General features: G+C 46.4%; 1 protein-coding gene across 1 annotated transcript in view; it reads right to left on the bottom strand.

The window, feature by feature from the left end:
- LOC121854968 (circadian locomoter output cycles protein kaput-like) overlaps positions 1-27,486 on the bottom strand; it is a 312,409-nt gene that overhangs the window by 109,699 nt on the left and 175,224 nt on the right. Inside the window, 1 exon segment of the mRNA XM_042349789.1 lies at positions 21,551-21,666. Within this exon segment, the coding sequence (XP_042205723.1) occupies positions 21,551-21,666 (116 nt within the window).

Raw genomic sequence — 27,486 nt, 5'->3', positions numbered from 1 at the left:
TGGGTGTGGGTGTGGGCGTGGGTGTGGGTGTGTGTGTGTGAAAGGGCGGTGCACCTCCTCATTATACAACACACTTGGTAAAAAAAGAAACATTGTTGTGGTCTATGGCCATCCTGCCGCCTGTACTGCCATCCTGCCGCCTGTACTGCCATCCGCCGCCTGCCATCCTGCCGCCTGTACTCCATCCTGCCGCCTGTGTGCCATCCCGCCGTCTGTACTGCCATCCTGCCGCCTGGCCATCCTGCCGCCTGTACTGCCATCCTGCCGCCTGTACCGCCATCCTGCCGCCTGCCATCCTGCCGCCTGTACTGCCATCCTGCCGCCTGTACCGCCATCCTGCCGCCCTGCCATCCTGCCGCCTGTACTGCCATCCTGCCGCCTGTACCGCCATGCCGCCATGCCATCCTGCCGCCTGTACTGCCATCCTGCCGCCTGTACTGCCATCGCCATGCCGCCTGCCATCTGCCATCCTGCCGCCGTCGCCTGCCGCCTGTCTGCCATCCTGCCGCCCTGCCATCCTGCCGCCTGTACTGCCATCCTGCCGCCTGTACTGCCATCCTGCGACCTCTAAAGCTATCCTAGATGCATAACTAAACGTACGTAGACAAGTTAGAAAATATAGCTGGCCTTTCTCCTCCCTCCTCTCTCCCTCATTCCCCCCCCCTCCATCTTACTACGACCATCCATCAGCTGATTGGCCAGTCAAAGCGACCACCTGATTCTTCACTACCGTCCACCACTACCTCCCCCTCCTCCCAACACCCACTCCCCCCCACCCTCCTTCTCCCTCCAACACCCCTCCTCCTCCCTCCAATATTGCCATCACTTTGACGCTCCTACTGCCACCATTACATTTCTGCCACCAATATTCTTTTACCACAAACCACCACAATCCCTGCCACCACCAACTACCACTCCTCTACCAGCACTAACAACCCCAATACCACTCACCACCTCCCTTATCAACACTAACATCGCCTCTACCACCACCACCAACCACCACCCCCCACCCCTACCACCCGCCCCTACCACCACTCTCCTATACCAATATCAATCACCTACCACCACTCACCTACCCCCCAACCCACGCACTTAACTAGCCCACAAAATGTAAACATAAAACGCCTGGGAAACTGCACTGCGGTGACCAATGGGAAGAAAGTTTACGAGGTATTTAAAGATTGGATGTCGATTCTGATTGGCTAGCAATGTTTGTTTACCTTCTCTACGTCATCATGTTTGGAGTAAGACTCTTAGTATATACGTGAGTGAAATATATATGTGTTTGCTATTATTTGTTACGTAAAATATATAAAACTATGTAGGCGAATTGGTGGTGAGAGGGTTAGCATGGCGTGTGGTATGGTGGGTAAGGGCGGTGGGGTGGGGTGGTGTGGGTGAGGGGGGCGGTGGGTGAGGATGGGCGGTGTGGGTGGGGGGTGGTGTGGGTGGGGGGCAGTGTGGGTGGGGGTAGGTTTGGGTGGGTGGAGGTTGGTATAAGAGGTGGGTCATCATGGGTGGTGTGGGTGGGGAGCGGTGTGAGTGCGTGGCAGTGGTATAGGAGGCAGATCAGTGTGGGTGGCGTGGGTGAGCGGCAGGGTGGTATAAGAGGTGGGTCAGCGTGGGTGGTGTGGGTGGGCGGCTTGATGGTATAAGAGGTGGGTCAGCGTGATTTGATTTTTTATTTTGCCGCTTGCAGCGGCTACTTTATTGTGCACCCCACACTCATCCTGTGAGCGGTAGCGCAAAAGGATTACAGAGTAGAGTTTACAAAGGGTCATAATAATTAACACCCGTTGTCAGGATATTATGGCACTGAAAGTTACACAGTATTTCATTTACATTATTTGTTTAGTTCCATACATAAAGGGTAACTTATTCACAAATGCGTGAGAACAGGCGTGTGAGGCAGTATGTCTGGCCTCACACTTTGTTATTCACATTTACGTGGGAGGTATTCAAGCACATTGCGTATTTGGTTCTGTACATGAGAATTGATATAGTTACTAAGTGCAAAAAAGTGGATACAATCTTAATATGTCGGCTATCTTGCCATTAGAGATGAAGTGTTGAGCCATTTCACACACAGTGTGCTTGGACCTGTCCCTAAAAGGTTCTATCTTCACACAGTCGAGGACGTAGTGTTCAAGTGTGTGGCCATATGTATGGCCACACACTTTACATTTAGTTTTGTTTACATCTGCTTGAGGAACATACTGCCAAAGGTACTTATATCCTAACCTTAATCTAGCGGTTACAACATCTTGGGTGGTGTGGGTGGGTGGCTTGATGGTATAAGAGGTGTGTCATCATGGGCGGTGTGGGTGGGCGGCTTGATGGTATAAGAGGTGGGTCATCATGGGCGGTGTGGGTGGGCGGCGGGGTCAATCAGCTGTCAATCATGGGTCACACCTTCCTGACCTCTATTAACCCTTACTAATTGTCTTAAGAGAAATATTTCTTCAAACCAACCAAATATATTTTTTACTTAAGATCTATCTATCTATCTATCTATCTATCTATCTATCTATCTATCTGTCTGTCTGTCTATCAATGAACCACAAACACCCAAATAACCTAACCTAACCCAACCAGTAGTAGTAGCTAAGCTCACGGCAGCCCTCACGGACCACATAATAGCTCAGAACGCAACAGGGGAGGTGGATACCAGTGAAGTAAACAAGATTAGAAGGCCCATTACGACAGAACGACAGCACGGCCAAAGTGATAAGTTGCAGCAACTATTACTGCAGGTACCAGAGAATTAAAAAAAAAGTAGCTATAGCGCAGGAGGTGGGCGCCTCGAACTGGTTAACTACGTTACCGATAAGGACAAATGGTTTCAGTCTCAATAAACAAGAATTTACAGATGCCAATGCTCTAAGGTACGGTCGGCCAGTAGAAGGTTTGCCCTCCCAATGCGTGTGTGGCTCTTCCTATGACGTCGATCACGTCATGGTGTGCAAGAAAGGGGGCTTCATATGCATGAGGCATGACGAAGGGATCTCACAGCAAATATGTTGAAGGAAATCTGCCGTGATGTCAGGGTAGAACCGACGCTCTTTCCATTGGACGGTGAGATTTTCCAACATAAGACTTTAAACACATCCAACGAAGCCCGTGTTGACGTCAGTGCTCGAGGATTCTGGACGCGGGGACAGCGAGCCTTCTTCGACATCAGGATTTTTGATCCCATGACCTCATGTCACCGTAATTTAGCTCTCGATGCTGCACACAGGAGGAACGAGAACGACAAGATAAGGGAATACGGGGAGAGAATTCAGAACGTTGATCAAGGCAGCTTCACTCCTATAGTGTTCACAACTTCTGGTGGGATGGGACCAAGCGCAAGATGCTTCTACGCCAGACTCGCGGAGGTGATATCCGAACAGAAGCAGCAGCCCAGAAGTTACGTTACAGCCTGGATGAGATGTCGACTGTCCTTCTCTCTCCTTTGGTCGGCTTTGCTCTGCCTCAGGGGAACGAGAGCATCGGCCCTAAAGCCAACAACAGCTGCAGATATTGACTATGAGGCTACAGTCACTGAATGCCGCATAGATCTGTGGCTCAACTAACTCAACACAGATAGGATAGCTACTTATGTATTAGGTAATAAAATGGTGGCGAAAGTATGGCTATTGGGGGAGGCTGGAGGCCATATTACAAAAAAATAGTAGTAGTAGTAGTAGGGGAGGCTGGAGGCCATATTACAAAAAAATAGTAGTAGTAGTAGTAGCGTGATAACGAACATTCATCAGACTTATCAGGCCAGCATTCCCAGGACGTGTTGACACTAAGGTTCAATTACCACTTGACAGGTGTATGGTGGTGGTGGTGGTGGTGTGGTGGTGGTGGTGGTGGTGGTGGTGGTGGTGGTGGTAGTAGTGGTGTGGTGGTGGTGGTGGTGGTGGTGGTGGTGGTGGTGGTGGTGGTGGTGGTGGTGGTGGTGGTGGTGGTGGTGGTGGTAGTGTGTGGTGGTGGTGGTGGTGGTAGTAGTAGTGGTGGTGGTGGTGGTATGGAGACGGGAAAGAGGAAAGGAGAGGGAAGAGGAAGACTACAAATAGATAAGAAGAGAGAGAGAGAGAGAGAGAGAGAGAGAGAGAGAGAGAGAGAGAGAGAGAGAGTCCAAATAAGAAGAAGATAATAAAAGCAAGATACAAACAATGAATAAGAGATACAGAGAGAGACGTAAATAGGAGATAATAAAATGATGAAAATGATGATGATGATGAACTCAACAAGATAAAAACAAAGAATAGAAGTCAATTAAACTCAGGTAAATCGGAGTATTCTGCCGAGGTCATGAATTAGGCAGGTGTACATCAGGTATGCCAGAGCGGTCATAACAACATGTTCGACCTGAGAGAGAGAGAGAGAGAGAGAGAGAGAGAGAGAGAGAGAGAGAGTTACCAATATCTCACAACCTAACAATATAATTCTCTCATTTTCTCTGAATCATTCTCGATCTCTCTCCCCCATTTCATTCCTTCCTTCCTTCATTCCTTCCTTCCTTCTCTTCCACAATACAATAACGTTTTAATCTCTCTCTCTCTCTCTCTCTCTCTCTCTCTCTCTCTCTCTCTCTCTGTCCTCCCTCACCTCTCACCTTCATACGGCCTGGTCAACGTGACACGTACACATATCCATGCCTTGACGCGTGTCCACCGTGTCACGTGTGTTTGTCATTGTCTCACACACACACACACACACACACACACACACACACACACACACACACACACACACACACACACACACACACACACACACACACACACACACACACACACACACACACGCGTGTTCTTCCGTGACTCTTTATACTTACAAAAGTGTTTCCCGACGACACTTAACACGCGAGATACGTTCCTGGGTGAGATGGTGAGGAGGGAGGGAGGAAGGGGTTGATGTGAGGAGTTGTGAGATGGTGAGGAGGGAGGAGGGTTGATGTGAGGGTTGTGAGATGGTGAGGGAGGGAGGGAGGAGGGGTTGATGTGAGGGGTTGTGAGATGGTGAGGAGGGAGGGAGGGAGGGGTTGATGTGAGGGTTGTGAGATGGGAGGGAGGGAAGGAGGAAGGGGTTGATGTGAGGGGTTGTGAGATGGGAGGAGGGAGGGAGGAGGGGTTGATGTGAGGGTTGTGAGATGGGAGGGAGGGAAGGAGGAAGGGGTTGATGTGAGGGGTTGTGAGATGGGAGGGAGGGAGGAGGGGTTGATGTGAGGGGTTGTGAGATGGGAGGGAGGGAAGGAGGAAGGGGTTGATGTGAGGGGTTGTGAGATGGTTGATGTGAGGGGTTGTGAGATGGGGGAGGAAGGGGTTGATGTGAGGGTTGTGAGATGGGAGGAGTTGATGTGAGGGTTGTGAGATGGTGAGGGAGGGGAGGTTGATGTGAGGGTTGTGAGATGGGAGGGAGGGAGGAAAGGGTTGATGTGAGGGGTTGTGAGATGGGGGAGGAAGGGGTTGATGTGAGGGGTTGTGATATGGTGAGGGAGGGAAGGAGGAAGGGGTTGATGTGAGGGGTTGTGAGATGGGGGGGAGGAAGGGGTTGATGTGAGGGGTTGTGAGATGGGAGGGATAGATGTGAGGTTGTGAGGGTAAGAGAGGCTTATGCACAATCACACAGTACATCAGATACACAACTAGCCCACAGTCGCTATTATTAAGCAGGTTTCACTATTATCAAACAGACACCGCTAATATCAAGCAGGCACCGCTAATATCAAGCAGGAGTCGCTATTATCAAGCAGACATCGCTACATCCCCACAAAAACACTGGTTAACAACACCGCTTATTACCCTCTCCATCTTTGGCCTATCTATGCTACAGTTCTATTATTATCAACGTCGCTTTGTTACGAAAAGAGAATTAGACCCCACCCCCCCCCCCAAAAAAAAACACACGTAACATTGTTTGCTTGTTGCTAGGAAACCCATGTGTGTTTTTGTTTTTTTATTGTGTTTTTTTTTAATCTGATAGCTGAGTGTTAATGACTCCTTCTCACGGTAAAAGGTGCTAGATTTGTATGTGTGTGTGTGTGTGTGTGTGTGTGTGTGTGTGTGTGTGTGTGTGTGTGTGTGTGTGTGTGTGTGTATCTTTCGAGTGAGATATGCTCGTTAGTTGTGTATGTAATGTAAGATAGATAGAGAGAGAGAGAGAAGTGTACTAACAAGACTCATGAAGTACAGGTGTTGCAGTAGTGATTGCTGTGAACACCTTGGCGGGGGTGAGCCACATGGCGCTGTGTGTTTCTCTGTTATATGGCGTAAAACTCTTCCGCTTCTCCCAGTGACAGAAACAGCTGGTGGTGGTGGTGGAGCAGCAGCAGTAGAGGCAGTAACAGCAGTAGCAGCAGTAGAGGCAATAACAGCAGTAGAGGCAGTAGCAGCAGTAGAGGCAATAACAGCAGTAGAGGCAGCAGCAGCAGTAGAGGCAGCAGTAGAGGCAGTAGCAGCAGTAGAGGCAGTAGAGGCAATAGAGGCAATAGCAGCAGTAGAGGTAGTAGAGGCAGCATCAAGGGGTAATGGCAGACGTGGCCCAGCCTGCAGCGGAGCAAGTCTGCCACCTTGTCGACCTCCGTCCCTGCCACACCCACTACCCTCCCCCACCCACCCACCCACCCACCCATCCATCCTTCGACTTCAGCATCCACCCTCGTACTTACCCATCCTGCCACCCATCCCCACACCCACCCATTCACTCATCCTCAAACTCACCCATCTATCCACCCATTCTACCACCCACACAGCCAATTATCTGACCAGCCACTCACCCCACCACCAGCCACCCATCCAGTATACACCCATCCATCCCGTCACTAGCCACCCATCACACCACCACCCACCCACAGGTATGTCCCCAACGCCCAGGTAAGGGTTGTAAGTCGTAGGGCAGTGCATTGTTTCTAAAATTACCAGGTACGTCTCCTTCATTAAGACCAGCACCTACACGTGTCACTTTTATAAGGCCAAATTTGCCACACACTCGCCAGTAACAGGGGACATCTAGCCACCAGGGAGAGAAAGAGAGAGGGAGGGAGAGATGTGGTAGATGGGTTGAAGAAGGGGTGAGGTCCCCGTTGTTGAATGAGGGAGGAAGGGGACCTACTCACATGGGACAGAGGCAAGGGTGACCCAAGACCGGTGGCGGAGGGAGGGAGTGAGGGGTGAGGAGGTGTTTCTGTCATTTCTGTGGCAGGGCGCGCCGGGGTCATGCCCTATATGGGACGGGGCGAAGGTGACCCAAGGACGGTGAAGGAGGGAGGGGAGTGGACGTGGATCGTGCCCTATATGGGATTGGGACGACGGCGACCCCAAGACGGTGGCAAGAAGGCGGGGCGTGGAGGAGGTGGGTGAAGGGGGCTCCCCGGCAGTAGCAGCAGCAGGACAGGACATCACCACAGGACCCCTCGCGTGCCGCCGCTCTTGCATGGCGACGGTGATAAACTGTTGGATGATAGCGTCCACGCTACTCGTTAAATATTCACACAACATGATTGGTCTTATCACGGGCAACTGCTGGACGCTAATTACAGACGCACCTTTACGACTCACCTGCACGACTCTGCCGCCCTTGCTGCTGCTGCGTCTCACTCAGGAACCCTGTCGCATCCCGGGGCCATCTGGCTTTTGCACCTAGAACACTTTACCTGTCGCACCCGGGACTCTATGGCTGTCGCACTCAGGTTACGGCTGTCGTTTAACTGAACCTTTGACTATCGCACCTAGGGCTCACTGGCTGTCACACCTGGAGCTCACTGGCTGTCACACCTGGGGCTCACTGGCTGTCACACCTGGGGCTCACTGGCTGTCACACCTGATGCTCTCTTTGACTGACCAAACTGATGCCAGGGTCAACCAGTTTGACTCATTCATATCTTACGATGTCTTTACTATCAGGAGGTCATGAGAGACGAGGGTGGAGGTGGGGGTGGAATTGTGTGGAGGTGAGGGTGGAAGTGTGTGGAGGTGAGGGTGGAAGTGTGTGGAGGTGAGGGTGGAAGTGTGTGGAGGTGAGGGTGGAAGTGTGTGGAGGTGAGGGTGGAATTGTGTGGAGGTGAAGGTGTAAGTGTGTGGAGGTGAGGGTGGAAGTGTGTGGAGGTGAGGGTGGAAGTGTGTGGAGGTGAGGGTGAAGGTGGGATGAAATTACAGTGGAAGTGGGTGGAGGTGGGCGGAGGTGGCAGTGGAGATATGAGGTGAGGATTGTGAGATGGTTGAGACGGCAATACAGGTGAGGAGGGTGTGGCTCATTTACGCCTTATATGTGAGGTGAGGAGGTGTGAGGGTGGAGGTATAAGACAGGTGTGACATGAAATACAGGTGAGACAGGTGTAACAAGAAACACAGGTGAGACAGGTGTAACAAGAAACACAGACCATTAGAGAAACCAAGAGAGATGACAGGTGGTGAGAGGAATGGAAGTGATGAGATGGAGAAGAACCTAGGAGACACCTGAGAGAGAGAGAGAGAGAGAGAGAGAGAGAGAGAGAGAGAGAGAGAGAGAGAGAGAGAGAGAGAGAGAGAGAGAGAGAGAGAGACTGACTTGTAGCATTCCTAAGAACAGCAGATTATTGAGATGTTAAGAGATGAGAGATGACAGCCAAAACACAGCACGGAACACAGAGTAAATAACAATTTTCGTTACACTTGATCGTTCACGTGTGTGTTCATTATAAAACAACAGAATATGCCTTAATTAGTCTTGCCTGTTTACCGCACATCATAAACTCTGTAAATTTCCATATTAAAATTTAAAGCAAATGTGGTGCTTTATTTTTACGCATATAATTATCCTTTACCGTGTGCCATAAAACAGCTGGCAGAGGGGGGAGGAGCTTCCTGCAGCAGGGCTACCCCGAACTGGTGATTTTTACCCAGTAGTAAACAAGGGGTGATGCAGGGTCAGCTGACACACTCCACCAGCCTGCCTTCCTGACCACCTGACGGAGATACACTGTCTAAAACACCGTCTACAATACGGTCTCAAACACCGTCTAAAACACAGCCCAAAACAGTTTAAAACACAACATAAAATAGTCTAAAACAACACTTTAAAACACCACCTAAAACAACACTTTAAAACACCACCTAAACAACACTTTAAAACACCACCTAAACACCGCCACGATGACGAAAACAAACAAACCACGAACTCGGGTAAAAAATATAAGGAATTAAGAATCAAAATCGTATGCAAATTAGATTGGTTCTCTTAAATTCCCGAGACGAGTAGTGACTGTCATGGCTGCACCTGGTGGTATTTTTCTTCCTCGAGGCCACAACATCGTCGACTTTTAAAGAGTCGAGCTGTGACACCAGGAAGTTAATCGCGCGTGTGTGTCCTTGGAGCCGACCGCACGCACGAACACACGCACGCAACACCAAGGTAAGGAAGCTGGTGATGGTGGTGGTGGTGGTGGTGGTGGCTGTGGCGGCTGCGGTAGTAGTAGTAGTAGTAGAGGTTGCAGGTTCGTGTGGAGGTTGCATGCGGTGATGGCGGGTGCGTGTGTACGTCGCCCCCGCCAGGAGATGCAGGCCATTCATGCCGGTTCCTCATCTCACGTGCAGCCTCACACGGCAGGGTCTCCCGGGGGCCGCCCTTGATGACGCTCACTCACACCATACGCCACTACGTCACTCACGCCCCGCCGCTGACCACCGCCTCACCACCTGGATGACTGAGGTGAGGCAAGACACACTGACACACGCACACCCGGAGCCTCTGACCGCTAGTGACTCAACCTGTTTCCCCTCGACTGCTGTTACCTGTACTGTACTAGTGTTTGTCAGCGATACATCAGACAGGAATATTCTTCAATGTGTTTTGTGGCAGTTGCTTGCGTCAGTCACAGCTTCTCCTCTACGGACACACATCAAGAAGGTGTTGCTCCAAAACTTACTGTCGTGTCTGCTTGCATCACAGTCATAATAATAAGTCATTAAAGAATATGTTGCTTCATATAGCTTCTCCCGTTACTGCTTCCACCGAATGCTGACACACATCAAGCAGTCTCCTTGAAGCTGTTGTAACTATTGCCTCGTGAACACCAGCTGAACCACTCACCAGAACCAAGAGTGAAGTTACTTGCAATAAATTTCCTCACTTAACAAATTCGAGTTCATAATTTCGATGGTATTTTCCTCAACTTGAATGACCCCCGACCCCTCCCTTCCCCCCCCCTCACCAAAAACCTAACCATTTAGAAATTTAAACGATCAATTGACATAGAAGTTAATGATGTCACTGAGGTTAGGTTAGGTTAGGTTAGGTTAGTTTAGGTTAGGTTAGGTTAGGTTAGGTTAGGTTAGGTTAGGTTAGTTTAGGTTAGGTTAGGTTAGGTTAGTTTAGGTTAGGTTAGGGCCTTACAATGTTGATGAAAATATTGTCGGGATAAGTATAGAATCTCGCAATACTGCTGAGATAATTTTAGAACTTTACACTGTTGCTGAGGTAAGTTTAGAGCCACACATTACTGTTGTTGTGGTATTTTCGGAAGATTTAACACCTCGTCATGTTTTTAAAGGCAACATATTTGGAGCCGTGTATCGTTGTCGTGATATATTTAGCCACAGCTCGAGTACCTGGTGGGGGAGGAGGGCGGTGGCTGTTACTGAAGGAGGTACCTGGCGAGTCAGTGGGGTAATGATTGAAGGCGTCAGTGTCAAGCGTCACGTCAGGACAAGTGAAGGACTGGCGTGTGTGAGGTCTCGTGACGCGGTGCTTGACAGGATCAGCTATGTGTGTGTGTGTGTGTGTGTGTACGTGCGTGTGTGTGTGTGTGTGTGTGTGTGTGTGTGTGCGTGTGTGTGTGTGTGTGTGTGTGTACGTGCGTGTGTGTGTGTGTGTGTGTGTGTGTGTGTGTGCGTGCGTGTGTGTCTGTGTGTGTCTGTGTGTGTCTGTGTGTGCGTGCGTGTGTGTGTGGTTGGTCACTCCATCTACCTCACCTACCTGGTCCCCTGCACATCTCGTGACGGTCACCCACAGAAGCAGCATCCCATCCTATGACGTCATCCTCTCCCCCTTCGCACGCCACCTTACATGTGCGTCAGCTGTTTGCCTGGGGGAGCACACGGCCAACGGCAGCTCCGCACGACCACCACGCCACCCCTGGACCCGCACGCGGCTTCCTACCAACTAACACACCCCCTCCTACTGTCTTACACGCCTCCGATATGGGACAAGGGAAGTGCACAACCACCTACCTCTCTCTCTCTCTCTCTCTCTCTCTCTCTCAAAGGTGCTCTCGGGGTAACCTAGGAACTGTAAGGTGTGGGTAAGGATGGTGTGGAGTGCCCTAGGTGTGGGTAGGGTGGCGTGGAGTGCCCTAGGTGTGGGTAGGGTGGTGTTGGTGCTGGGTGTGGGTGGTGGCGTGGAGTGCCCTAGGTGTGGGTAGGGTGGCGTGGAGTGTGGTGTGGTAGGGTGGCGTGGAGTGCCCTAGGTGTGGGTAGGGTGGCGTGGAGTGCCCTAGGTGTGGGTAGGGTGGCGTGGAGTGCCCTAGGTGTGGGTAGGGTGGCGTGGAGTGCCCTAGGTGTGGGTGGGGTGCCCTGGGGTGAGTGTGGTATAAAGTAGGGTACGCAAGAGGGAAACTTTTTGGCATGCACTTCCAAACTGAACTTCGCACCACACTACCCATTTGAACGTCACTATGCCTATTCACGTGCACATCACCACCCAAATCTCATGTGCACGCCACCACTTACGCCTCACGTGAACTACTACACCATTCAATGCCTCACGTGCACAGGATCACCTCACGTGCACCCCCATCATGAGGAGGAAGAGGTCTCGTGACAGAGGGGTGAGACGCGTGGGTGTGAACACTTAGCGGCCACTCTGACGATAAAGGTACACGGAACACCTTCATCCCTCCCGTGATTGATTCCTGCAGGCACGCGACACACCCCACCAGGAGCATGATGTCCCCTAGGGAAGAGTAATGGCGTGCCCCTCACCTCCTTCTACTCCATGTGTGTGCCGTGCGTGCCATCATCTCCCTGCCACCTGTTACCAACTGTGGCATCCACCTCCCACCTGTTACTACAATAGGTACCTGTGACATCGCCTCATCATCTCATTGCCACCTGTTACCATCTGTTATTATCTTCCCACCTGTCTGTCACCACCTGCTGTTCCCAGACTCAGGTGGATCAACACACAACGTAAATCACCCTCGTCCTGCCACTTGCTTTATTATACCGCTGGTTGAGGACCGCCACCATTCATGATACTGTAAGATTGGCAGTGGGAAGTTTATTAGGACGGAACACGACACCGCAAACAGTGATTTCATGAGAGAGTAACAATGATGAATGGTAGCGCCGGCGGAGGTGATGCCGAAAGACAGGGGTGTTGGAGATGGTTTATTGAGATCCTCTTGTCATACACGTGAGATACACATCATTAAGTTCACCTGGGATTTACAACTGACCTAACCTGACTTGACCTAACCTCATATCACCTGACCTCACATCACCTGACCTGACCTAACCTGACCTCACATAACATAACCTAGCATAACCATGACTCTACCATACGAGGGTTTATCATGAATCTGGACTGTGTGAAGATACCATGACTACACTATCAAGATACTATGATTCTGTACCATGAAAGAGTACCATACAGGAGTACCATGAAGGAGTACCATACAGGAGTACCATGAAGGGGTACCATGAATGTCAAACGAACAGATGAATACCATAAGCCGCTACCATAAAAGAACATCAAAACCCTATACCATGGATGTGAAGATGACACCATACAGGGAAGGGAAGGGGATACCATGACCCTACCATACAGGGAAGGGGATACCATGACCCTACCATACAGGGGAGGGGATACCATGACCCTACCATACAAGGAAGGGGATACCATGACCCTACCATACAGGGAAGGGGAGGGAGGGGGATACCATAGTACACTACCATGAATCCTATCTTTCAATTTCCTCTCCGGTGGCCACAATAACGAATCCGTCCCTGTATGACAGTCGCTTCCTGGGAATGATTGCACGCGTAATTGAACAAGAATCTGGAAAATTATACCATTATGCATATTGGAATGGTAAAGGTGGTAGTGGTGGTACTGGTGGTAATAGTAGTGGTGGTAATGGTGGTGGTGGTGGTAATGGTAGTGGTGGTTATAGTGGTGGTGGTAATAGTGGTGGTGGTGGTAATGGTAGTGGCGATGGTAGTTGCAGTGGGAGTCCGAAAAGGTAGTGTGGTGGACTTATATGATAAAACCTAACCTTACCTAACTTAACCTAACCTAACCTAACCTAACCTAACCTTACCTAACCTAACCTAACCTTACTAGATTAAGCAACAGCGCCAAGTCCAAAGTGAGGCAAAAATTACACAGAGACTTTACCTTAACTGAGTAAGAACATAAGAAAATAAGGAGTCTGCAATAGGCCGGTTGGCCTGTTCATGGCAGCTCCTGTCGAGAGTTACTACCACTCTCTATCATCCATGAATCTATCTAGCCTCCTTTTAAAACTTTCCAGCGTTCCATCACTTACTACAAAGTTGCTAAGCTTGTTCCACTCGTCTACTACCCTATTTGTGAGCCAGTTCCTTCCTATCTCCCTCCTATACCTAAACTTATCCAACTTAAATCCGTTGCTCCGAGTCCTATCCTGCTCGGATATTATAAGAACTTTATCCATATCTCCTTTATTGATTCCTTTCACCCACTTAAATACTTCTATCATATCTCCCCGCACTCTACGTTCACTTAGCACCAGGTAAGGGATAAAATTAGCATGTAGAGTAATTGCGAATCGAGAGAGAGAGAGAGAGAGAGAGAGAGAGAGAGAGAGAGAGAGAGAGAGAGAGAGAGAGAGAGAGAGAGAGAGAGAGAGAGAGAGAGAGAGATTACATAGACTTGTGCCGTGGTTATGGTACGAGGAAGGGCGGGGGGGAGGAGGTTCCGGGTGGCGTGGTATGGTCCAACTGTAGGATTATCCAAGGTGGCGCGGCGAGATCCTAGGAATGTCCCGTGTGTCTTGGCTTGGTGTGGCGTGTTCCTAAGATTATCCATCCAATGTATAGTATGGCGTGGCAAGGCATGGTGTGGCGTGGTGTGGCGAGGCAAGGTGTGGCAAGAACCTACGAGGATCATCTAAGGTGGCGTGGCGTGGCGAGGTGCTGGACTAATCCCCATAATGCCAGGCTTCCGAGGCTCCACGCAACCTGGCGGACGATCCATCAGAATCACACGAAGTTCACCTTCTTATTACGGCTGCCTGCGACACCCTCCACCACTACCCTCCAACACCCTTCCTCCACCACTACCCTCCAACACCCTTCCTCCACCTTCCCTCCACCCACCTCCAACACTACCCTCTACTTCCTTCCACCCTACCCTCCACTCTCTCTCCTACTCCACCACCCTCCAACACCCTCCTCCACCACCACCTCCACCTCTACCCTCCAACACTCTCCCTCCACCACCACCCTCTACTCCATCCTCAACCATCCTCCCCCACCACTACCCCCCACCTCCCCCACCTCCTCTACTACTCCCCCCTCCCTCCAACACCCGCCACCACCTTCAAAAACCTCCACCTCCCTCCAACACTCCCCCCACCCACCACCCTCCACTACCCTCCATCTCCCTCCAACACCCACCTCCAACACTGCCATCCTATCATAACAGCATTGTGTTTTTATAAGCGATGATGTAACGTCCTTCTTAGAACCTGACAGACATACAGTCACAGAGATGTACGCCCTCCCACACACACACCTGTATAAGAACACCTGTCGGACACATCTGCCTCAGAGATCGTAGCCAGGTGTACATATATCAGGTAAAGTCAGTGTCCATCAATGTCTGTCTGTTTGTACACGTGTGCGCCATTTGTGTGTGTGTGTATGTGTGTGTGCGTGTGAGTTCAGTACACACACACACACACACATACCAAGAAATCCCTGAAAATAATGATTATCTGTTTCCCGCCACGACCAACAGTATGGAGATTAGGTGAAGAATTGGAAATGAAGCGATGATTGGAATGATGATGATGATGATGATGATGATGATGATGATGATGACGATGATGATAATAATAGACTAAATACCATAGCTTCCCAGATACAATTATATAAATCTATTTCATATATAATATCTTAGTATTTTACTTATAATAAATATATTCCTCTCAGACTGACCACTAATATAGGTGATAATATATTCGTGACGCATAAATTGAAAAAATATTAAAAGAAAAAAAAAATCATTCATTTGTTTTAGAATATTTCCAGGTGACTTTAATATCCATAATAATGTATATGAAAAGAATTTATATATATACATCATCAGGAAATATATCTTTCTCTGTCTTTCAATATATTTTCTTTAATAATAACGTTTGCTCGAGGTTTTATGATAATAAATTTATTCTCTGGTATAAAAAAAATGTTAAGGTAAATTTATCTTTTGTTTATTCATGATTATTGGTCTGTCTGTCTGTCTGTCTGTCTGTCAATTTTGTTAGTTGTCTACCTCTCGTCTGTCTGCCTGTTTGTTTGTCTGCATATCTGTATAATTATCTATATATCTACCTGTCTATATCTCTGTCAATTTATAAATCTGTCTGTCAGTCCGTCTCAAAATCTGACACACTCAAAGACTGTCTGTCATTGTGTGTAGCTCCGCACCAGCAAGCACACACACCCCCCCCCCCTTATCCCCTCTCACCCCTCCCTCCCCTCCCACGCGCCCCCTCCCACCCCTCTCTACCCCCTCCCCGACTCACCTTACTCACGAGATATCCCAATTAACGTACAGGGCCACGTACAGTGCTGACCACCTAAGGACCAGTGACCTACACACACACACACACACACACACACACATACACACACACCCAGGATGCTATGTGTACATTTTTTTTCTATCATTTTTGTTAATTACAATTTATACTATTTATTCCTGTAACGTACATGTGTGTGTGTGTAATTCTAGCACTACACACCTGGGAGAGAGTAACGTGTAATTATTGACCTTTTTCAGGGTTTTTAACAGGTGTCATCTCTCAAGTGGGAGGATTGTGGGGAGGGAGAGAATGGGAGGGATGGGGGATTTGGGGAGGGAATGGGGGATGGTGGGGAGGGAATGGGGGATGGTGGGATTGAGGGAAAGGGAAGGGAGGGATTATGTATTGAAGGTTTGGGGAATGGGTGGGAGGAAGGGGAACTGGAAATTTTAGGGAGAAGAGGGGAGAGAATGGGGATTGTAGGATTAAGGGTTGAGAGAAGCGTTGGGGAAGGGGAGAAAGGGAGAGGAGAAAGGGTATTACATAACCTCATTTACCACCATCACCAGCACACCCTTCTACCACCATCACCACCACTACTACCAAACCCCCATCCCCTTAACTACCACACATACCATCACTAACAACCCCTCTACCACATTGCTACTATCCCACTACACACTCCCCCCCCCACACTACCACCACCACCCCCACCACCCACCACCCCCCCTCACTACCACACGGCCACCAAACTCACTCATACGATAAAAAGAGTTTGGGCGAATCGTTTTAATATTTGAAGCTTGGCGTGACTGTCTCTGGATAGTGGTGCTGGTGGTGCTGGTGTCTTGAAGGTACATTTTCAAAGTTTTATCCAACTAGAGGTAATTAGAAGCCTGGCCGATGAACCTCGTGCTAGCGATGAGGTGCAAGACGGACTCGAGGCAAAAAAAAATAAAATAAAAAAAAGAGTAAAATGGAATATAAAAGAATTGGTTCGTTTCAGGAGTTGGTTCATTCTGGTTTCTTTTGTGATGGTGTGGTGTGGGTGTGGTGTAGGTGTGGTGTGTAGGTGTGGTGTAGGTGTGGTGTGGTGTAGGTGTGGTGTTGGTTGGTGGTTTGTTTTTTGGTTGTGTTGGTTCGTTTTAAAGCTTCGTTGGTTACGTTAGGTTGGCTAGCCTGCTTACACCACTGATCAAGTCTGCAGGTTGAGGAGCCATTAGCGGTCACTCACGGTCAAAACGACTCATAAATTGCCCAGAGTGACGGAGTGAAACTTAGGGAACGAGTTACAGTTGGACACTCAACCGCTGGAGTTACTGTAAGGTCTGAGTGACAGTATGAGTTAGGTTAGGTTAGGTTAGGTTAGGTTATTATTATCACTATCTGTCCTCTTACCACCACTAGTACTACCACTATCAGTTCTACTACTACTACTATTATTCCCATTTCTTCCAGCGTTACCATCATCATCACTACTACTACTACTATCGCCAACCAATTATCCTCACTACCCCCACCAACAATCACCACCAACCACTGCAATCACCAAAATTATACCTATTAGTATCTTAAAACACAGGTGAGTCCATACATACATACATACATACATACAGTACATACATACATACATACATACATACATACATACATACATACATACATCTAATCAATAAACTAAAGTGATTGACGCCTTTTTCTTTACCAAATTGGAAACGTTTTTTTACTTACTTACTTACTTTCTTACTTTCTTACTTTCTTACTTACAACAGGTGTGGGTGTTAATTACGGTGTGTCGCCAGGTGAACTCGGTCGATAAATTGTATATATCTTTTAGTCGTTTTTATTCCGAAAGACAAATATAACTGAGATGTTGTTCTTTGTGTTTTCGTGTTTTTTGTGTTTTTGTGTTTTTTATTGTGCGTTTATTGATACTTTTTATACCTGGAGCAAAAATTCGTCTAATAAATGGGTATTGCGTGTGTGTGTGTCTCTCTATCTGTCTGTCTGTCTGTCTGTCTCATTAAATTTCTCTACCTATGTTTGTTAACTTGTGTGTGTGTACATTCTCCTGTCCGTCCGTCCATTTACCTGTCCGTCCATTCGTCCGTCTGTACATCTATCCGTCTATCCGTCCTTCTGTCCGTCTATCTGTCAGTCCGTCCCCCCCATCAGACAGGAGAGCAGCCCAGGACACGTGTCTGGAGGAGTCGTGTCGGTGGTCGATTTGTCTATCTTAAGAGGTCAGCGTCCAGGAGCCAAGCATCAACCCTCACGAACACTCCTTCCTCTCCCTCCTCCTCCTCCTCCTTCTTCTTCTTCCTCTTCCTCCTCTTCTTCCTCCTCTCCTCCTCTCCTTCCTCTCCTCCTCCTCCTCCTCCTCCTCCCTTCTTCCTCCTCCTCCTTCCTCCTCCTTCTTCTTCCTCCTCCTTCTTCCTCCTCCTCTTCCTCCTCCTCCTCCTTCTTCTTCCTCCCCCTCCTCCTTCTTCCTCTTCCTCCTCCTCCTCCTTCTTCCTCTTCGTCCTTCTTCCTCTTCCTCTTTCTTTTTTTCCTCCTCTGCTCTTTCCTCTTCTTCTTCTTCATCCCTCTCTTTCTTCTTCATCCTGTCCCTATTTTTCTTCTTCCTCCTGCTCTTCCTCTTTCTTCTTCTTCCTCTTCCTTCTCATACTCCTCCTCCTCCTCTTTCTTCTTCGCCCCTCCTCCTCCTTCTCCTTACCCTTTATCTTCCTTTTTTCTTGTTCTCCTCCTCCTTCTCTTTACACTCTTTTATCTCTTCCTCCTTCTTCCTTGTCTCTCCCCTTTCTCATTATACAATTTATTCCTTCTTCTTCTCCTCCGGTTTAATCTCTTCTGCTTCATCCTCTAAATCCTACTCTTCCTCCTCCTCCTCCTCCTCCTCCTCTTCCTCTTCTTCTCCATCCTCTTCCTCTATTACCTTAGGAGGAGAGAATGGGAAAGGGAGGTGGGAAGAAGAGGGGGGGAAGGGGGGAGAAAGTAAGAGAGAAAGGGAGTTGAGGACACGAGAAGAAGAAAGGGGGAAAGTGATAAAGAGGGGAAGGGGAAGGAGGAGAAACGGGAAGAAAGGGGAAAAAGAAGAATAAAGTATAGAAATGGTGAAAATAAAGATGAAAAAGAGAGAGAGAGAGAGGAAGTGATAAAGGATAATAAGGACAGCACCAATAATAATCACTCTACCCACACCTCATCACCCGACCCCTGCCACCTCACCCCTATCCAACCCCACCCACACACTCCCTAACTCTACCCCCTCACCCAACCCCACACCCACCCCCACTCCCCATCCCGCCCACTCACTCCCTAACTCTACCCCCCTCACCTAACCACTCCCCATCACCCTACCCCTCCTCCTGACCCCATTACACTGCACCTCCTCCTCACCCCACCCCTCACCCCGCACCCTCTACCCCCTCACCCCTCACCCCTCACCCCCCAGGTAGAGGGTCACGCGAACTTCTGATACATCGGCTCTGATCTGGTGACACGATGCCTTTAATACTTCCTAATATCGTTGTAAGTCTCAAAATACGGTCTGTCATGTCAGGTGCAAGCAGGTACGGGTCATGAGGGGTCAGGAGCAAGTAGGTACAGGTCAGGTCATGAGGGGTCATGAGCAAGCAGGGTACGGGTCATGAGGGTCAGAACAAAAGGGACAGGTCATGAGTGTGAAGAGGAGCAAACAGGGCGGGTCATGAAGGGTCAGGAGCAAGCAGAGACAGATCACGAGGAGTATAGGTCGTAGGATGAGGGGAGTCAGTGGAAGGATCACGTAGGATGGGATTTAATTCATGGAATCCTAAAAGATCAGATTCCTTAGAAACATAGGATATCTAGGAATTATGAAAGGACTCTAGGATCATATTCATCCTATGTGTATTTATATATAATCCTAAAGGAAAACAAATCCTTTTTTTTTTACCCCACACGAAGGATGGCTTTAATAACTATAAACATTGCTTAGAAAAACGATCTTGAGTTAATCCGGATTATGATGTGGATATTTTGCCTTTATTAGGTGAACGTCTTTTTTTTTTTAATTCTCTAGATTCGTGAGGATAAAGATGATCAGTAATATAAACAACGATGAAATGATAACTGAGAGAGAGAGAGAGGTTAAATCGTGAGTGATTATATAGAGAGGGATAAATAAGAGATAGTGAGAGACAAGGTAAACAAAGAGGAGATAATGAGAGACACAGACAGACAGACAGACAGACAGACAGACAGACAGACAGACTAAATTAAACTTTCGCATGACAAAAACTCAACAAAAACATACAAAGTAAATAAAAGACAACTTACAAAAAAAACACACAATATACAAAAAAAAACATCCACAAGAAAGAAAGAAAGAAAGAAAGAAAGAAAGAAAAAAAGAAAGAAAGAAAGAAAGAAAGAAAAAAGAATAACAATGTTTTAAATCAACTAAGTAAAGTAAACAACCCAGCCAAAAGCATCAGGTCTCTAAAACATTGCGACATGAACCTTGGTATTCAAACATTGATAAACATTTGCCTTGTTAAACATTTACTCGTACCCTGATGTATCGACAAACACTTTACTTAGTCATTATAAAACAACACTCGTGCTTGAGAGAGAGAGAGTCAGTGTGTGTGTGTTTGTCTGTGTTTGAAATTTGCTTTTACTGTGATTGATCGATTTACGCTGAGTGTTTGTATATGTTGTGTGTGTGTGTGTGTGTGTGTGTGTGTGTGTGTGTGTGTGTGTGTGTGTGTGTGTGTGTGTGTGTGTACATATCTATATCAAGCCACATGTATGAAATTCGTGTGGATTTACATGTATATCTAGATAGTTATGTGTATGTATGTATGTTATATAGGCCTATGTGTATATACGTACATTTAGACCTAGATGTAGGTTTAACTCAGCCACAAATAATGATGAGTAAACCTTAACTATAATTTCTTCCTGTATAAATTTTCTTGTAATGCAAAAAAAAACCGAATATGAAAAATATCACAATAAAAGATAATAAATATAAGATAAATCCGTTAAAAAACAACTAAAAACAAAACACGAACAAGAATGAATAATAAAAATCCGTAATCAGATTAATGTAAACCGGATTTAACAAGAGATATTGGAATCTTAGTGTCAGATTAGGTCAAAGAGAGACAGGATTTATATGACGTGGCCATTAGGCTTTAACCTTGTAAATTCCACTATGGCGTGCAAGGATAAATCTCCCACGTAAATCCTGTACATGAATCCTAGATAAATTTACGTTAATCCTACTTAAATCTCTTATTAATTCACCCCCCCCACAAAAAAAAAATTACGTACAAAATTTCCAAGAAAATTCCCCACATAAATCACATGTAAAATACCACGTAAATCACCAGCATAAATTCCCCTTAAAAACGAGGTATTTGTTTACATAAATTCCAGGAAAATTCTGCGTCATCTGTATCACAAGGAGTCCATCCATATCCACTCCTACAGGATAAGGGTCAAAAAACTCCTCATAAACCACTCCTTAGGTCCTCTTAATGACCGAAGGATCTCTCTATCAGTACTCCTGAAGGATAAAGGTTGTAAGGACTTTACCTACAGCCTCTCCTATAGGATAAAAAAGTCAAAGTCATTCTCGTTTACCAATAGGATGAGAAGGATGAGAAGGATGAGAAGGATGAGAAGAATAACTTTTTTCCTCATCCTCTTTCCCCTCACTCCTCCAGAAGCATAACACCTTCGGTAGGATAAATGACTAGAGAGAAAAAACAACCATTCTCTCACTCCTTCAGTAGCACCTACCTGAAGGAACATCTCGCCGTCAAGGACCTGGTGATCGTAGGTGATGAGGTCCCTGTGTCGTGTAGGATGGATGACTTCCCCCTCAGTCTTCTCGCCGGCTCCACCGTGCATCATCACTGTCAACAACAACAACATCACGGGGTTAGTATTTGAGGTGGCTAATGGTGGAACGTGACTTGGCAACAGTACTGAGAAACGAGACAAAACTATGACAATAACAAGTAAATAGTGTCTTAAAACAAGTAAATAATCTTAAAACAAGTAAATAGCCTTAAAACAAGTAAATGGTGTCTTAAAACAACAATATAATGATGTATTAAAACAAAAAACAATTACATTACACTCAAATAGAACGATGTATAAAAAGCAAAGTAACAGTATAACACAATAACACTGTACTGAAACAATAACAACACAACAACATTATGAAAACATTATCAAGACTATAACAACATTACCAGCACAACTATACTAATAAACACTACACACAGGTCCACACCACCACTAAACACAGGTTCACACCACCACTAAACACAGGTTCACACCGCCACTAAACACAGGTTCACACCACCACTAAACACAGGTTCACACCACCACTAAACACAGGTTCACACCACCACTAAACACAGGTTCACACCACCACTAAACACAGGTTCACACCACCACTAAACACAAATTCACACCACCACTAAACACAGGTTCACACCACCACTAAACACAGGTTCACACCACCACTAAACACAGGTTCACACCACCACAAGAGCCGCGACGCCATCTTTAAATCCTTCGCCCACTCCTGACAACAACAAACGAAATGTCAACACAACAAGTCTAATGAATGGCGTCTCCACCGCTCTCATTACACCGTCGTAAATCCAGACTCTCCCTCAGAGGCTGACGAAGGGAGAATCAACTACAGTACACGCTGCTCTGATCCCCAGCACGCGATACCGTGCGTACACCCACTAAATATTTGCTCCTGTGTTTGGTACGCCATGACACAGAAGTAAAGACAGGTATTCGTATAGCTTGCTGGTTTTAGCTGTGTGTGTGTGTGTGTGTGTGTGTGTGTGTGTGTGTGTGTGTGTGTGTGTGTGTGTGTGTGTGTGTGTGTGTTTTCTGTCTATTAATATCTCGTGGACTAATGTGGACACAGGTGTACATTTGTGTTACTTAGCTTATTTATCTCCCTGGACAGGTGTGCGTGTGAGTGATTTTTCTATTTATATTCCTGGATAAGTGCAGACAGATATAGACAGGTGTGTGTCAGCAGGAACACTTTAATATACCTTATTACATGTGGCTAAACCAATACTCGTATATGTGTCCAAAATATCTGTCTGTTTATCGGTCTGATATACTGTACTTATACAGGTGTGGATCAGTGTCTGTCTGTCTGTCTGTCTATCTATCTGTCTGTCTGTCTGTCATAAAGGTTCACAAATAAGTTTTTTCACACCACACAGCTGGTACTTCTGCTCTCTCTCTCTCTCTCTCTCTCTCTCTCTCTCTCTCTCTCTCTCTCTCTCTCACACACACACACACACACACACACACACACAAAACACCGTAAACACTCACACAGTTTAGTCCCCATAAAACACTCTGTGGATGGATGGCCCGACAGACTTCGCCAGGCCTGTCGCTGCTTGCGTGTTCACCGTTATATTCCACAGAACTTGTTAATTGTCGGTAATGGACTTTCCCCTGACAGTGTTGGCGCTGGTGGAGGGAAGGTGGGGGTGGTGGGGGTGGAGGAGGTGGGAGGTGATGGGGGTGGAGGAGTGATGAGGGAAGTAGGGAGAGAGAGATCGGGGATATAGAGATGGAGAGACGGAGGAGGGGTGTTGGGAGGTAAGGAATGGCAAAGAAGGACACATCACACCCCCCCCCTTCCCAGCCGAACCTCACTCCACCTCAGCCCGAAACTCACTCCACCTTAGCCGAACCTCACCCCACCCGAACCTAACCTCACCCCACCTTAGACGAACTTCACCTCACCCTAGCCCGACCTTACCCCAGCCCCGCCTCCCTCGTGTCAACACCCACTACCACTACCTCCCCCACCCCTACCAACACCTACCTCCTGTACCATAATTTGCTCTTTGACTTGTACTTTTCTTGTTGCATAATGGTGAAGCAATGCCATATTCTTTTATTTTTTTTTATTTTCGTTTCTATTTTACATTTCATTTTACCACTGTTTCCCCTTTTTGGTATTCTCGTTTTTTGTTTTTTTATTATTTAGCTTTCCTCTTTCCTTCTTTATGGGAGGTGATATATTTTTGGTATTTATTTTTGTATAATATTAATAACACCTGATAACACCTGCATTATTAACTCAGGTGTATTAGTTTTTTTAGTTTCTTTTTTATTTTACTTTAGTCCCCCTCCTCCTCCCCCCAAACAGGTGATTTTAAGGGTAAACTATAATATTGTTATCCTGAGTTACTCCTTAGTTTGTGTTGATTGGAGCTGGTGATTAAGTAACCTGGTGATTAAGTAACCTGGTGATGATAAATTTGCTTGTTTGTTTATATACCGTAGTTCACCCCCTATGGCGCTGATTAAGAAAGGGAGATTAGACAATATTAACCCTTTAAACGCACGTATCTAAGGGAGAATATCTTTCTCTTCACCCTAATTTACCCTTATATTTAAAGGAGACCAAAATATTGCTGAACTTTTTTTTCTATTTTTTTTTTCTTCTATTTCTGATGATTCTAATGTTTATGATGATTAGTGAGTTGTTAACACTGACCACTAACACTCTTAATGGTGCTTCAAGGTCTCTCTCTCTCTCTCTCTACCTGTCCACTTTACCTGTTCCAAGTACTCATATTATAATAGTGAACTTACCACTTTTTTATTTTTTTATTTATTGTTTCCATTTTGTTTCATACAGCTCATTGATAGCCTGTAATGGTGTGTCTGAACGTTAGATTATGGTAATGAACACACCACTCAGCGACCTTCATAGGCAGTTAGAACGTCCCTCACAGTGTAGGGAAAAGCTATTCAGAATCTCAAACTTCCTAAAATAACATTAATTTATGAATAATAATAAATAACGACATCAATAACATAACTGGGTCATTGGAAGTCATTAGTGGGATTGTTTAGATGCAATAACATAAGATTCACCCAATGTCGGTCAGTGATTGTTCAGATTTTGACAGTTAAATAACGTATTCAATAACGGAACTGAATCACTGTGTAAAAATATCCTATATAGGTAGTAATGTGATTGTCTAGGTGCAATAACACAACTGAGTTACAGAATGTGGTTCATTGAAGGTTATTGATGTGATTATTTAGGTTTTTAACAGGTAAAAATGACGAATTCAATAACATAAATGAGTCACCGAGTATAGCTTATTGGGGGGTTATTGACGTGATTGCTTTTATTTTAAGAGCTAAATAACGTACTCCGTACAATAAAACCCACCACGTAGGTTATTGACGTTATTGCATGGAAATCACATCACTTTACGGCATGTGGTGTCCTCGGTACTGAATTAACCCGTACCTGTAATTAGGATACGTCTACGTCTACCTGCAACACCTGTATGTATATTCTGTTATCCACACCTGTACCTACACGAAGTCAACATCTGTATTTATAACACCTGCAACTGCTCATACGATTAATTATACACCTGTAAATTCCTCCTCAGAATTCGTATCCAATTTTCTTTCGTTCACAAATACATTATTCTCTTCTCTTCTCTTCTCTATCAATTATCAAATTCCGTCTTATAACACTGTTTTTTGTCCACGTATAAATAAAAAGAATAACAAAAAACAAAAATAAGAAAGAGAGAGAGAAGAATAATGAATAGTTTTAGAGTTAATAGAAAGATTTGATAAAAATAATATTAGAACTTAAAGAATGAATAGAAAGACTAATACGAAAAAAAAACAACAACACGGACATGAAAATAAAAACGACAAAAACAAAAACAAAATATAACAAAACGAAAAAAAAAAATCCCAACCTGGAAATAAAAACCGACTAATAAAACAGTAGACGACAACACAAACAGGACTTAGGCTAAGGTAATATCCTCTGTTGTGTTATATAAAAGAGGTAAGAATGGCCCGTCTCCACTACGGCTATATACTGTATGTAGGAGAGTGGTGAGTTACGAGGGTGTAGGGTGTGGTGTAGGGTGTGGTGTAGGGTGTGGTGTAGGGTGTGGTGTGGTGTAGGTGTGGGGTAGGTGTGGTGTGGGGTAGGGTGTGGTGTGTGGTGTGTGTGGGTAGGGGTGTGGTGTGTAGGGGTGTGGTGTGTGGTAGGGTGGTGTGTAGGTGTGGTGTGTAGTGGTGTGTAGGTGTGGTGTGTGGGGTGTGTGTGGTGTGGGTGTGTGGTGTGTGTGTAGGGTAGGGTGTGGGTAGGGGTAGGGTGTGGTGCAGGGTGTGTGGGTAAGTAGGGTATAGGGTGTGCAGTGGAAGGTAAGAGAATGAGGAAGAAGGGAGGGAGGGAGAGGAGGGAGGAGAGGAAGGAAGACAGAGAGAAAGGGAGGAAATGGTGAAAGGGAGGAGTGAGTGGGAGAGAGGAGTGAAAGAAGGGAAAGGGAGGGTAAAAAGGAATAAGGAGGAAGGGCAGAAGGAGGTGATGACTAAGGGAGGGAGGGAGAGGGAGGGAGGAGGAGGGAGGGAGGGAGGGAGGAGGAGGGACAATGTGGTGGGGTTAGGTTAGCTTATAACGTGAAAGCCTGTTAAATAATGGAGATGGAGGGAAGAGGCTAATATATTAAATTGACCTGTAATGACCTTAATTACACCAAACAACCTGACCCCCAGAGAGAGAGAGAGAGAGAGAGAGAGAGAGAGAGAGAGAGGGGAAGTCGTTTAAGTGAGGAACGAGGGAAGGAGGGGATGGAGGGAAGTAATGGAGGAGGGAAGTAATGGAGGGAGGGAGGGAGGAGGAGGAAATGAGGGAAGATGGAGGAGGGAAGTAATGGAAGGGAGGGAGGAAGAAGAATGAAGGAGGGAAGTAATGGAGGAGGGAGGGAAGAATGGAGGGAGGGAAGTAATGGAGGAGGAAGGGAAGTAATGGAGGGGGAGGAGGAAGGAGGGGAAGAATGGAGGAGGAAGAAAGGAGGGGAAGTAATGGAGGAGGGAGCATGGAGGGAGAGGGAAGTAATGAGGAGGAGGAGGAGGAATGGAGGAAGGGAGGAGGGAGGTAATGGAGGGAGGGAGGGAAGTAATGGAGGGAGGGAGGGAAGTAATGGAGGGAGGGAAGTAATGGAGGGAAGGAAGTAATGGAGGGAGGGAAGTAATGGAGAGAGAGAAGTAATGGAGGGAGGGAGGGAAGTAATGGAGGGAGGGAAGTAATGGAGGGAGGTAAGTAATGGAGGGAGGGAAGTAATGGAGGGAGGGAAGTAATGGAGGGAGGGAAGTAATGGAGGGAAGAACCTAATGGATTGACCAGCAACAGTCGACAGGGTTTAAAATAACCCCGTTGTAATGACCGGATGACACTGTCTAACACCAGCCTTGTTTACCTCGTGTTTATGTCTTGTTTACCCTTTGTTTATACCTTGTTTATGGCTTTTCTGGGTCTTGTTTACGCCAATTGTTTATCTTTTATCTGTCATGTCTGAGTTAAGTTTTGTTTATCTGTTTGTTTATAATTTGTTTACCTTAAAACTGATTTATAGTTTAATAATAATAATAATAACAATAACAATAATAATAATAATAATAATAATAATAATAACAATAACAACAATAATAATAATAATAATAATAATAATAATAATAATAATAATAATAATAATAATAATAATAATAACTGTCCCTTGACTTCTAACCTAACCTAACCTAACCCACCTCTCAAAACAAACAGGGAGGGGGATAGGGGGGATTGGGGGGGGGAAACGCACTCAAAATTATTCTCTTTCTCTTGGACTTTACGGTGATTGGCTGTC

The sequence above is a fragment of the Homarus americanus genome, unplaced genomic scaffold (genome assembly GCF_018991925.1).
Source record: "Homarus americanus isolate GMGI-L3 unplaced genomic scaffold, GMGI_Hamer_2.0 scaffold52625, whole genome shotgun sequence".
Lineage (NCBI taxonomy): Eukaryota > Metazoa > Arthropoda > Malacostraca > Decapoda > Nephropidae > Homarus > Homarus americanus.
Note: the sequence above shows the minus strand (reverse complement) of the source record. Positions and strands in the feature narration are given on the sequence as shown.